Source organism: Cydia splendana, chromosome 3 (assembly GCF_910591565.1).
Source record: "Cydia splendana chromosome 3, ilCydSple1.2, whole genome shotgun sequence".
Lineage (NCBI taxonomy): Eukaryota > Metazoa > Arthropoda > Insecta > Lepidoptera > Tortricidae > Cydia > Cydia splendana.
This window is the reverse complement of record NC_085962.1, coordinates 22,275,616-22,289,764: the sequence shown is the minus strand read 5'-3', so window position 1 is coordinate 22,289,764 and position 14,149 is coordinate 22,275,616. Positions and strand designations below refer to the sequence as shown.

Here is a 14,149-nt window from a genome sequence, read left to right as displayed (position 1 = left end):
ACCAAGATCACGGTCCGGTGCGGTAGTCTTTTACGGCTTTAAGCAGCCGATGATAAATTGCCATAGAGGTACAATAATATAGAGATGAAACGGGGGAAGGGCCAAACGACCGAACGAGATGCACTTATGGAACTTTCAGTAGGAGTAGCAGAGAAGGCGGTATTATTGCTTGTCCTTGACACTGTCTCACTTTTTGTTTATTCCCCACCTTTTTATTAGTATGGAGAATGGTGGGCAACAAATGAATTCGACCAATCACAGTGTCGCATTTGCGTATGTTTTGTCCCTCACGGAGGCACGCGTATACCACTTCTAGACCATCCTACCTTCTATGTAAATTGCCAACTGACTATAAGCCCGTTTTTAGCTTTAGGCCAAGCACGCACCACGATTTTAATTTTTGCGACACGATCTTAGAATCGCGCTGTAATATATCGCAGAAAATTCACTGCGCGCACTGCGATGAAAAAGTCGACGATTTGTTCATTCTCAAACATGGATTTCGTACCAGTCGTTTGTCATGAAACGTGTCTTTAATATGCGTTCGCCGTATAACTATGAGTATTTATACCACAAAGGTGATCTCCTTCTATTTCCATAATTAAATGGTCAACATCTAGCGTCTCATCTTGAGACTCCATCGGAGAAGCAGTTTCCGACATGTTGAGGCTTGGAGAGCGAAGTGCCGACTGAGGTCCGGCTCCGGAGTGCGATTTTATTATCGCAGTGCGCGCAGGGCCATACAACTCCGTATGCTGCAATTCACTTTGCGACAATCGCGTCGCGAGTAGTCGCGGAAAAATGTGACAAATCACAATTTTAAAATCGCTGCGATTTTTTTGTCGCATATGCGCGCACTGGCATATAAACATATACGTTACATTTCTGCGACTAAATTATCGCGCGACAAAAAGTCGTGGTGCGTGCTTGGCCTTAGCTGTCAACCACCGACGCAAGTTATATTGTCACTGTGAACTCACACTCAATAGCAATAGTATACATTTTGATTGTTGCGTTTATAGTTTATTCACAAGAAATTGTGTTATATTTTAATTTATTGCTTCAAGATAAAAGCCATCTTTTTATTATATTTCATTAATTCAAAATGTCGTCAGAAACAGCTCAAGTGAGCTCTTTGCCACTACCCCCTATGCAATACATCAATTTTTACACTGATGACAATGTGAGACGAAATAGGGCTCCTCTACCACCGAGGCCTATTCATGACTCGTACTCTATGTTTGGCCACCCCTTCAATGCTGATGATACAATTATAAGATCCTTGGAGAGTCAGGTGAGTTTCAAAATTTTATGTAGCTCCTTAGAATAAATAAGTTTAGAATGTGACATGGCAACTAAAGTGAATCTTGTATCTTTTCATCAGGGCTTCAGAAGATTGTATCCAATGCATTTTGATAGAAGAAGAGAGTTGAAAAAACTGAACCACTCTTTGCTAGTGAATTTCTTGGACTTATTAGATCTGCTGGTTCACTGTCCTGATTCACCAAAGAGAGCAGAAAAAGTCGAAGACTTGAGTCTGTTGTTCATACACATTCATCACCTGCTCAATGAGTTCAGGCCTCACCAGGCTCGGGAGACTTTGAGAGTTATGATGGAACTACAAAAACGTCAAAGAGTGGAAACTACACTGAGGTATATTGCAACTCATTATTGAACCTGGCTTGTTTTATATGTAGGATGCTCAGCACTTTACAGTGCTAGTGCGTCTACGAGTGTAAGTGTAGCGGATAACATGGAAAAACCTAATGTGTTATATAGTTTTATTTCATGAACATACATCGGATTCTAGGGGGCAAATTGTATGACGGGATCCCTATCCGTCATACAATTTGCCCCCTAGAATCCGATGTATGTTCATGAATAACCATCTCAGTAACCAAAGACAATATTTCTATTTAACATTGTTAATTTTTACTATTAACAATACTTTCAAATACATAGTTAAATTTGGTTATTCTTTTAGGTTCCAGAAGCATTTAGACAAGGTCCAGGATATTTTGCAGAATGCTCTTCAAGGCTTGCCAAATCAGAATGAAGTTGAGTCTAATTTCAAAGTACCTGTAGAAATTCTGGATCAAATGACTGTTGGCTCTGGTGATGGAGCAAATGCTGATCCCTGTTATGAACTTGATCGCCTTATGTGTAATGTTGTGGATAATATGAGATAGTTTAAGTTGCTTTAGAATTGATACATTATAAGTATTATAACAACTCATAGGTTAAGTCATTTTTTATTGTAAGGGCGGTTTCAGATTAGCGTTTTATAGAAGCGCGCGTAGGAGTATAATTATTAATTATACACTCGTCTTTTCACACGCGTGCCATTCGTAAAGGCGCGTCTCGATATTGCGCGGCGGCCCCGCGAGCAATGTTCGACCGCGGCAAACCTGTATTTTGGCTCGCGAGCCAATTTCGGCACCATCTTGAACTTATGCGCGGCGGCCGCGCGCGGCAGGCGATCCGACGATCGACCACATTATATCACAAAAATTAATTATTTGGAACGAAGTATAGCCAAATAGAAAAATGATCTGTTGCTATAATCACTACATTTACTGTTCCATAGAAACTGTTTAGTGCCGTATAATTCAATTAAAGTACGACACTTTTCATTATCTATGTATGCGGCCGCGCGAGCCAACTGAAATATATACACACCCGTCCCAACTGCGCGCGAACATTCCTTTGCCGCGCGTCGAAACACCGACAATGAATGGTTCGTCGCGCGCCGCGTTCGAGCGCGCCAATGATCGAGTTGGCTCGCGCGGCAGCCCGGTATCCATTGCGCGCGGCTGCCGCGCGAGCCAATGTTCGATAGCTTGCCGCGCGATATGGAGACGGGCCCTAAGGCGCGTCTCGATATCGCGCGGCGGCCGCGCGAGCAATGTTCGACCGCGGCACACCTGCATTTTGGCGCGCGAGCGAATTTCGACACCATCTAGAACTTATGCGCGGCGGCCGCGCGCGGCAGGCGATCCGACGATCGACCACATTATATCACAAAAAAATATTATTCGGAACGAAGTATAGCCAAATAGAAAAATGATCTGTTGCGATAATCACTACATTTACTGTTCAATAGAAACTGTTTAGTGCCATATAAATTGAACGAGCGAGCGAAGCGAAGCGAAGTTCTTACATTCGACTTTGAACACGGCTAGCGGCACGTCCCGGCATTTCGATGTTTTTAAGCTGAACTGTCAGAAGATAGTTTGATACTCAAGAACTTAAGTAAATTTGTTCTAACTTAAATGAAATTGGGTAAACGTGTAGTCGAGGCCATTATATTTTAGTGATTAAATTATGAGCAGGCCCGATTAAGGGGTTATTGAGCTAGAAGAGCTTAGAAGGCCAAAAAGCTGTTTGTGAGAGGTCTTGTTATTCTGGTCATTTTTTTTGCAAGAAACATGGTCGAGTTTAGTATCAAATGAAAGCGCTCGACTTACACTTTTATAATATCGTTTTTAGGGTTCCGTACCCAAAGGGTAAAACGGGACCCTATTACTAAGACTCCGCTGTCCGTCCGTCCGTCTGTCACCAGGCTGTATCTCACGAACCGTGATAGCTAGACAGTTAAAATTTTCACAGATAATGTATTTCTGTTGCCGTTATAACAACAAATACTAAAAACAGATTAAAATAAAGATTTAAGTGGGGCTCCCATACAACAAACGTGATTTTTGACCGAAGTTAAGCAACGGGCGGGGTCAGTACTTGGAAGGGTGACCGTTTTTTCTTTTTGCCGTTTTTTGCATTATGGTACGGAACCCTTCGTGCGCGAGTCCGACTCGCACTTGCCCGGTTTTTTTTTTAAATTTACCATTTTGAAATAATTAGCAAGATAAAAATAAAATAGAATAAATATAATATATGTATTTGACAGGAAATATTTCGGCTTAGCACAGATACAGTTTATTTTAATCTCTATGGTGGTGACTTAAATCAGGCCTCCGTCACACGCTCAAGGCCACGCGCTATATGCCTACCGCTCGGCGTATCGTCGACGATACAACCGACAGAGGGCCGCCGAACGCCCGCCTCAGCGGCCGCACCGCATTGCACCGCGCGTTTCCCGCGCTTATGCTTCGAAATGCCGAAACCACGTAATTATTGTGCAGTAGATGGGTGAAAAAGTAAAAAAAACAAAGGAAAAAGCCTATAATAAAAATTCATCTTTTTATGGCGGGCTAAAGGTCCCACCTGAAAGTTTAATAATTATATTGAAGGGTTAGAAAAAGTATTTTTAAATAATTTTGACGACGGAATAATTAATCGGCCTGGTAGCACCGTATTACAACTTTTAAAAACCGTTGATTGTCCGTTGCTTTGCTCCTGAATATTTATTAAAATTATTTACGCGATTTAGGATATTTTCAACTACTTATAAAATTTTAATAACAGAGAATTCCGAGAAGTGAAAAAATTATAAATCATTATATTAAAACTTAAACATATTTGATTCGCAACATTCGTTTTATTACAATAATCATCATAGGTAAGGTAGCTACAACCCTAGCGCATTCCTTACGATGACGCGTTGGCACGTGACTCGAACGGCGGGCAACACAGTCTCGACTCTTTGTGCGCGTAATTATGGTCCATTATGGCACATTTCTTCTTGTCCTGAGCAGCAGGTATTATTATTAAGGTTCTGTAGGCTATTATAGCGTAGGTATTTTTGCTTTTGTTTGGGAATGAGGTATCTGTTACGTAGTAACTATTTATTAATCTGTGCTTAAATCCAGGGGAGGGACAGCCGTATACGAAGCCCTTTATTCGAAATAATAGCGCCATCTATATTACTTAACGCTAAACTTGTAAATGGCGCTTCAAAGTTGGTGCAAAAAAGCAAATCTTGTCAGTAGAAAAAAGCACGAAACTCATATTTTCTATGAGACCATATCCCTCCGCGCCTACATTTTTCTACTGACAAGATCTGCTTGGCCAACTATATTATACATACTACTCTTTGCTTAAATCTATCAGCTAAGGGCTCCATCGCAGACCTTGCAATAAATCCACGCGATCTTTGATCCATTGCCGCCTATAGAGCGACTGATACTCAAGAACTTAAGTAAATTTATTCTAATTTCAATGAAATTGGGTAAACGTGTAGTTGAGGGCATTATATTTTAGTCATTAAATTATGAGCAGGCTCGATCAAGGGGTTATTGAGCTAGAAGAGCTTAGAAGGCTAAAAAGCTATTTGTGAGGGGTCTTGCTATTCTGGTCATCTTTTTGCAAGAAAGTATGGTCGAGTTTGGTATTAAATGAGAGTGCTCGGCTTGCACTTTTATAATATAGTTTTAAATTTACCATTTTGAAATAATTTGCAAGATAAAAATAAACATAATATAGGTATTTGACATTTGACAGGAAATATTTCGGCTTACCACAGATACAGTATCAGTTAAGGGCTCCACAGACCTTGTTATATATCCACGCGATTTTTGATCCATTGCCGGTTATAGTGGGACATAAAATAGTAGAAATTAAATAAAATGGAACTCTAAAATTTCCATACTATAGTTGGTCAAACAAGTTTGTCAGTATAAAAAGGCGCGATATTCAAATTTTCTATGGGACGATAATCCTCCGCGCCTACATTTTTTAGCTCAGTTTTTTAGCCGCTTTTTTCTACTGACGGAAATGGCTTGACAGACTATAAATTGTTGCATGTGTAAGCATTTTACGTCAAAAATGTGATAGCTACGTAGAAAGTGTCGCTCTCCCAAGGGCTGTGTTGGTATTGGTGTACTTCACATTCAATCCAATATTTACCAAAAGATAAAGTTGCCTCCTGAATCCTCTGTGTACAGTGGTGAATGCTTTGGAATCCTGAAAGCATTAGAATTTATCATCATAATGCATCTTAAAAACACAATTATTTTTTCAGACTCTTTAAGTTCTCTTCAAGCAATATCTAAATTTCCTTTCAAATCTAAATCTCATAATCCAATTATTTATCAAATCCGTAGCCTATTGTTAAAATGTCATTTACAAGGGTATTCTGTCTCTATTGCTTGGATTCCTGGTCACAGAGGGATTAAAGGCAATGAAAAAGTTGATGAATTAGCTCGAGATGCTATTAGCTGTGGAGACATGTTTCCATTTAAAAATGTTTCTGAAGACCTGTTAGCTCTGCCCAAATTATACCTACGAAAGGAGTGGACGAAACAGTGGACATCGGGTGCAGGTACTGCTCCTGGGTTACACTATCGGAGCATTCAAACATCAATTCCTGCCAAACCATGGTTTGCCAAAATCTCTTTGTCAAAACCGGCTACCAGTATGTTAATCCGAATGAGGTTGGGTCATGTATGTACTCCGCAACACCTGAAACTGCAAAATCGCGTGGCCAGTTCTGCATGTATTTGCGGAGCTGACCCCGCTGATCTTAACCATATATTTTTTGCATGTAACTAGGGCTTGCAATTCGAATATTCGAATATGTCGAATATTCGACCTGTTTTGATATTCGAATATTCGGCCGCTCAGGTTTCGAATATTCGAATATTTTTTATTACTAGGTAAAATCTATTTTCATCCATTATAGTTACAGTTTCTGTGTATTTTGCCGGGTATTAACAGTGAATGAGGAACCGTAGGTACCCAAATGCGAAGGAAATAATGTTTTTATTGTATTCCTCTCAATAGGCTTCGTGAATACAGTTAAACCTAACTCAATTTCAAAGGAAACGAAATCAAAAAGTATGTTTTATTACGGTGCGGCTAATGCTTTTTCTAGGTACAAGTAACTTTACGTAAGTTTTAAGATAAAGGGTCATTTTGTTTATTGAGTAAAAGCGTACCATAAGCGAATATTCGGAGTCTAAACCTTGCCCTTTATCGCAATTCACAAATTTGATCATACCAAACCTACCGAACTAGTTCTAACCATGCACCTTTAGCTAACGAATAATCCACCCCGTAGTCAGCCAACTTTTTCCCTTAAATATTCCAATACCAATTATATAACTTATTATATAACAGCCGACCATTAGGAATCAAAACTAAACTTGCCAAGACTAATAAAGTCAATAAAGATTCAAAATACAATGGAATTAAAGGCCATTTTACAGGCTTCTTAACGACAAGAAGTTAATTTAAATCAGAAAATGATTAGTGATTACCTACTAAAATGTTTTCTCTCTTACATACGTGTTTGGATGGTTAAAGTTATATTAATTCACGCAACGACGCATTTATAATAAAAAGTTTTATCAAGAAATATTGAAAATGACTAATTTTTGCGTTTTAGGTACTTACTTGCTTTTATAAACGTGGGTATTTCAGAGTAGGATGATAAAATCTAGTCAATAAGTGGATTTCTGCAAAATATCATTAATTTTAGCAATATGTGGAAAAAGCTTTTGAATAAAACGATAATAAACCGATTTTTCTTTCCTTTTCTTATTTTTTTTTAAATATTCGAATAATTATTCGAATATTCGAATATCTCGTCAGAAAAAGTCGAATATTCGAATACCTGAAAGTTTCGAATATTTGCAAGCCCTACATGTAACCTACATGATTGTTCCTTGTTATTAAGACAGCTGTCAGATATAAAAGTTCCGTTTCCTACATCCATTACATCACTCCTGCATATTAATGATTCCTCTCCATATGTATTTAAAATATTGTATTCATTCCTTTCACATCATAATATAAAACTATAATTTACTATACGTTACCTTTCCCTGATCCTTGTCCAAAATTCCGAAATATCCGTTATTATGTAATCCTTTAATTGCGTTTCCCCGTTTTACTCGTTTGGCTGAATGCGCCAGGAGCGCGATGCCATTAAAAAAAAAAAAAAAAGTGTCGCTCTCATTTACTAACCGACTTCCAAATCTCAAAAGGAGGAGATTCGATTGTGATTTTTTTAATGTTTTTTACTCCATATCTCCGTCATTACTAGACCGATTTTAAAAATTATTTTTTTGATTGTATGTATATGCATACAGATTGGTCCCGTTTTTGTCAAAACCCAGTTCTGATGATGGGATCCATAAAGAAGGAAGGGAACTCCTCAAATCTTAAAGGCATGCGTATAGAGATTTGTGTATTTTCATCAGAAAATCAAGAATTTACATTAAAAACAGTCGCATTTGATGAAGTGGAACTGCTGATGATGATCAGAACAGAACTCTTCAATGACTACACGTTTGGCGATTTAGAATTTTGATTTTGACGGAGCTGGCCCTGGAGCCAGACCTGACCCGGATCCGGGCTCTTATCTGGACCCGAACCCGGACCTGGACCCGGACTTGGACCTGGACTTGGACTTGGACTTGGACCAAGACCAAGACCTAGACCTGGACCTCGACCTGGTCCTGGACCCGGACCCGGACTCGGACCTTGACCCGGAAAACCACTGATACCTAAGCTAAATAAACCACTATGATTACCTACCATAAAATGTAGGTATAATGATGCCAAACTTACTAGCCCCTCCCGCTCAACCCCCGTACACCGCACCGCACGCGCCGTTAAGTGGGTTAGGTTAGGTTTGAACTGCGGTCCTCATAGAACCGAAAAAAAAGTGGGTTAGGTTACGTTAGAACTGCGAGCCTTTCAGAAACGAAATGCTACTAGAAAAGTGGTTTTGGTTAGGTTCGAACTGCAATTCTCACAGAACTGAACTGCTATCAGAGAAGTGGGTTCGTGAGGCTAAAACTGCGACCCTTACAGAAACGAATTGCTACCTACTAGAAAAGTGGGTGGTTTTACCTCCTTTTCTACATAGTGCACCATCTATCTACAATAATCTTTCACCGGCCCCCATAGAAGTCGGTTTTTAGAGCACCGTACAAAACTTTGTTCACGGTGCTCTTATGGGATCACTTCGGTCTTGCAAATCGGTTAAATGCGTTTTTCTCAAAGACCGTTTGATGTAGGTACCTGAAATTTGGAATAGTTATGGCAAGTACCATCACTAACACTGTGAATAAGTCGAAACTGCTTATTTCTGATTTTAGGGGGAAATTTAGGGGGTTAGAGGGTTAGGCTGAATTTTATTTTCAATTGTAAGAATCGTGTGAGGTACCATTAGAAAGCTTGCAAAAAATTGAGTCGATGGACTGATTTTGACTTCATTTTAGAATGCAATAGTTTCGATAAAAAATGCATTTAAAGTTGCAAGTTTTCATACAAAATTTTTCACCTCTGTCCTGTCGTTTTTCGCGAAAACTATAGCGAAACAGGCAGCTGACCTGTCAATATCCAACTAAAACAAGTATGGAGACGGCGGGAAAATTATCAGGTTAACTCTATCTTTATTAGTTTTTAAACTGCAGCCTGATCTTTGGTCGCTTAGGGCTAGCGAACTGATGCTTACACTGGTCATTTCATATTAGGAAATAGTTTTAGTGAGAAAGATCCTTACTTAAAACTTTGGCATTGAAATTTATGACTTATGTCGTTGATACAAAGTTTAATTCTACTTACTTACTTTTGTGAGATATTTAATTTTTTTTCTGAATAGCCTACTATAAGTATGAGAGAGTAAAAGAACTGCAAAATGCAACCTTGTAATAAAGCAAATAAGTTTAAATTTCGAACGGGCTTTCCAACCAATGGACTATCGCAGTCAGGCCTCCGTCACACGCTCAAGGCCACGCGCTATATGCCTACCGCTCGGCGTATCGTCGACGATACAACCGACAGAGGGCCGCCGAACGCCCGCCTCAGCGGCCGCACCGCATTGCACCGCGCGTTTCCCGCGCTTATGCTTCGAAATGCCGAAACCACGTAATTATTGTGCAGTAGATGGGTGAAAAAGTAAAAAAAACAAAGGAAAAAGCCTATAATAAAAATTCATCTTTTTATGGCGGGCTAAAGGTCCCACCTGAAAGTTTAATAATTATATTGAAGGGTTAGAAAAAGTATTTTTAAATAATTTTGACGACGGAATAATTAATCGGCCTGGTAGCACCGTATTACAACTTTTAAAAACCGTTGATTGTCCGTTGCTTTGCTCCTGAATATTTATTAAAATTATTTACGCGATTTAGGATATTTTCAACTACTTATAAAATTTTAATAACAGAGAATTCCGAGAAGTGAAAAAATTATAAATCATTATATTAAAACTTAAACATATTTGATTCGCAACATTCGTTTTATTACAATAATCATCATAGGTAAGGTAGCTACAACCCTACGCATTCCTTACGATGACGCGTTGGCACGTGACTCGAACGGCGGGCAACACAGTCTCGACTCTTTGTGCGCGTAATTATGGTCCATTATGGCACATTTCTTCTTGTCCTGAGCAGCAGGTATTATTATTAAGGTTCTGTAGGCTATTATAGCGTAGGTATTTTTGCTTTTGTTTGGGAATGAGGTATCTGTTACGTAGTAACTATTTATTAATCTGTGTCGCAGTGTGCCCAGTAAGAATCATATTTGTTATTGGAGTTTATCAGTACAAATTGAAATTAAGAATTCCGTTCTTTAGGTACTGTCGTTGTGTTTTTTTTTTCACATTAGCGCACATAGAGTTAGTAAAGCGTATAGAGATAATAAAGTCATTTAATATTTATTAACAGCTATGGCGTCATCTACCTATAGATTTTACTGAGAGTATCTGATTCGTCGAAACAGTATTCCTTCTCATTAAGTACCATTACATTTATGTATTAATTGTATACAGTATGTACATTTTTGAACAGATCGGTGAGAGCAGCATCTAGATACTGTTCTGTTACGAAAAAAGAATTTTGGAAGACCGGGCGCAGCACGGTTCCATTTTTATCGACTATCACTATGCGCGTCCCTTTTGCACTAACATACTTGTTAGAACGTGACAGGCATGGTGACTAGGGCTTGCAAATATTCGAAACTTTCAGGTATTCGAATATTCGACTTTTTCTGACGAGATATTCGAATATTCGAATAATTATTCGAATATTTAAAAAAAATAAGAAAAGGAACGAAAAATCGGTTTATTATCGTTTTTTTCAAAAGCTTTTTTCACATATTGCTAAAATTAATGATATTTTGCAGAAATCCACTTATTGACTAGATTTTATCATCCTACTCTGAAATACCCACGTTTATAAAAGCAAGTAAGTACCTAAAACGCAAAAATTAGACATTTTCAATATTTCTTGATAAAACTTTTTATTATAAATGCGTCGTTGCGTGAATTAATATAACTTTAACCATCCAAACACGTATGTAAGAGAGAAAACATTTTAGTAGGTAATCACTAATCATTTTCTGATTTAAATTAACTTCTTGTCGTTAAGAAGCCTGTAAAATGGCCTTTAATTCCATTGTATTTTGAATCTTTATGGACTTTATTAGTCTTGGCAAGTTTAGTTTTGATTCTTAATGGTCGGCTGTTATATAATAAGTTATATAATTGGTATTGGAATATTTAAGGGAAAAAGTTGGCTGACTACGGGGTGGATCATTCGTTAGCTAAAGGTGCATGGTTAGATTACCTAGTTCGGTAGGTTTGGTATGATCAAATTTGTGAATTGCGATAAAGGGCAAGGTTTAGACTTCGAATATTCGCTTAAGGTACGCTTTTACTCAATAAACAAAATGACCCTTTATCTTAAAACTTACGTAAAGTTACTTGTACCTAGAAAAAGCATTAGCCGCACCGTAATAAAACATACTTTTTGATTTCGTTTCCTTTGAAATTGAGTTAGGTTCTTAGGTTTAACTGTATTCACGAAGCCTATTGAGAGGAATACAGTAAAAACATTATTTCCTTCGCATTTGGGTACCTACGGTTCCTCATTCACTGTTAATACCCGGCAAAATACACAGAAACTGTAACTATAACGGATGAAAATAGATTTTACCTAGTAATAAAAAATATTCGAATATTCGAAACCTGAGCGGCCGAATATTCGAATATCAAAACAGGTCGAATATTCGACATATTCGAATATTCGAATTGCAAGCCCTAATGGTGACAGTTAAAATTCACAGGTTTTGGATACAAAGGTAAAGTTGACGAAATATAAAGTAAGCCGATCTTGATCAAACTTGTTTGAGTGACAAAGATGTCAGTTAAGATTTGGTACTCATGAATTCCAGTTCTACTAAAATATTTTTTCTTTTAAAAGCTGACTTACAATAAGTCAAAAATTGTGCGGTAAGTTAGGTTTATATTCAAATTATATGCAATTCTTTGTAGCAACTCCGCCAAGTGGACGGAAACAGGTACTGGACGGCAAACTGACGCAGTTACCCTACTTGTACTAAAACTTAGACATTTATTAATACTTATTTCTGTGACTTATATGAAACCTGAGCAAATTGATTAATACTTTACGTTAATTACATTTTGTGTAAAGCCCTCTCCACAGTCTCCACACTCGTGCGCGAATTGCGGCGCGAAGCCGCGAACGCGAGTGTGGCGTCGATTTTCGTAGACAGCGAAATCCGCGCCCGCGATTCACGCACATAGTCTGGAGGGAGCTTCAGAAACAAGCCTAAACGTCAAAAACCGAGAAATGCCGAATCACAGACATAATTGTAATATTATTCCTTTTTGAGTCGTGCCTGCCCAGTCTACAAGTTTAAAATACAACAATTGCGACTATATCAAAGATTATCATGAGGTCGTATGTATACCCAGTATGTTTGACGGATTTAGTTTTTCATGCTCGAAGTTGCCTGTAAACTCTGACGTAAGTATATTAAATTGTCAACTATTTTGGTGTTTGAAAGAATCAATAATTGGCAAAGTGCCCTGGCAGAAAAAGCCATTCTCACAAAAAAAGAATCAATAATAATGAAAATGTTCAGAAAAGTGGAAGAATATACTTCAATATGTTATGGATGCTAGTAAGATGTAAAAACAACAGTTTAGCGGAATGTCAGTTTAAGAAATGGTTTGTACAAATTACAGAGAAATTCATAATAATTTGTTTCTACTAGAAATGTGCCTTCACCAAACGTTTTAGATAAACGGTAGGCCTATATTATATAAACGTTCTTGATTTCGGTTGGCCGAAATGGGACTTAGGGGTCATCCATTAATTACGTCACACGAATTTCTAGGTTTTTTGACCCCTCCCCCCCCCCTTGTCACATTTGGTCACATTTGGCAAACCCCTCCCCCCTAGTGTGACGTCACATTTTTTCTACGAAATCGCCAAATCGAATTAAGTAAGTTCCAAAGTATTATTAATATTTTATCAAAATATTTTTGACGATATAAATATTAGTAATTTTATAACCCAAAACTGCTTAGGAAAGAAAATTAAAAGAATAAAAACGATTATCGTTTTAAAAACTTGTGATTTAAATGTACAGCGAATAAAATAATTTAAAAAAAAATTCGGTTACTGATGAAGTTAAAGTGACGTCACAAAGTTTGTGCCTCCCCCCTCCCCCATGTCACAATATGTCACATTTTCTTGACCCCCTCCCTACCCCTAAACGTGTGACGTAATTAATGGATGACCCCTTACGATTTTTCCTCTTATCACCTCCAAGATGAGGTTGATTGTTAGTGTTAGAAAGTTGTAATTTGCTATGGATATACAATCAACGCGACAAGGTGGTAAATAAAATCTTTAATCTCTAAAAAATATATCTAAGGTAGAAGCTTTATAACTTCTACATTACCTATACTAGCCCAGAGGCCTTTAATATAAGTCCAAACTCCAAGGTCCCCGAGCTTCCAGACATTACCTTCTTATTTCCTAATAGTGAATAAAATGTACTTATGGGATAAATTAGTATAAGTATCCAAACTTAAAACCACCTAGGGATGTGTCGTACGGTGCTCTGAACACCGTAGTCTTGACTTCGTGCTTGGACAATTATTTTTTTCTTGAAAATTATTTTCTACTATTTTATGTCGAACTATACGAGTAAGTAGGTGCAACAAAGTTAATCGCTCTATATAATTTTTGGCAAACCGCGCGTTCTCAGTTCGCACAGTAAGTATGACACTTTTCATTATCAATGTATGCTGCCGCGCGAGCCAACTGAAATATATACACACCCGTCCCAACTGCGCGCGAACATTTCCTTTGCCGCGCGTCGAAACACCGACAGTGAATGGTTCTATGCGCGGCGCGTGGCTCGCGCGCCAATGATCGAGTTGGCGCGCGCGGCGGCCCGGTATCCATTGCGCGCGGCTGCCGCGCGC

The 14,149-nt window shown here is 38.3% G+C and overlaps 1 protein-coding gene across 1 annotated transcript in view; it reads left to right on the top strand.

Moving 5' to 3' along the window:
• LOC134806886 (mediator of RNA polymerase II transcription subunit 7) overlaps positions 1-2,695 on the top strand; it is a 357,529-nt gene extending 354,834 nt beyond the window's left edge. The window contains exons 2-4 of the mRNA XM_063780305.1: positions 1,023-1,294; positions 1,385-1,653; positions 1,985-2,695. Coding sequence (XP_063636375.1) covers positions 1,106-1,294; positions 1,385-1,653; positions 1,985-2,189 — 663 coding nt within the window. The 5' untranslated portion in view covers positions 1,023-1,105 and the 3' untranslated portion in view covers positions 2,190-2,695. The remainder of the gene's footprint in view (positions 1-1,022; positions 1,295-1,384; positions 1,654-1,984) is intronic.
• The last annotated feature ends 11,454 nt before the right edge of the window (positions 2,696-14,149 follow it).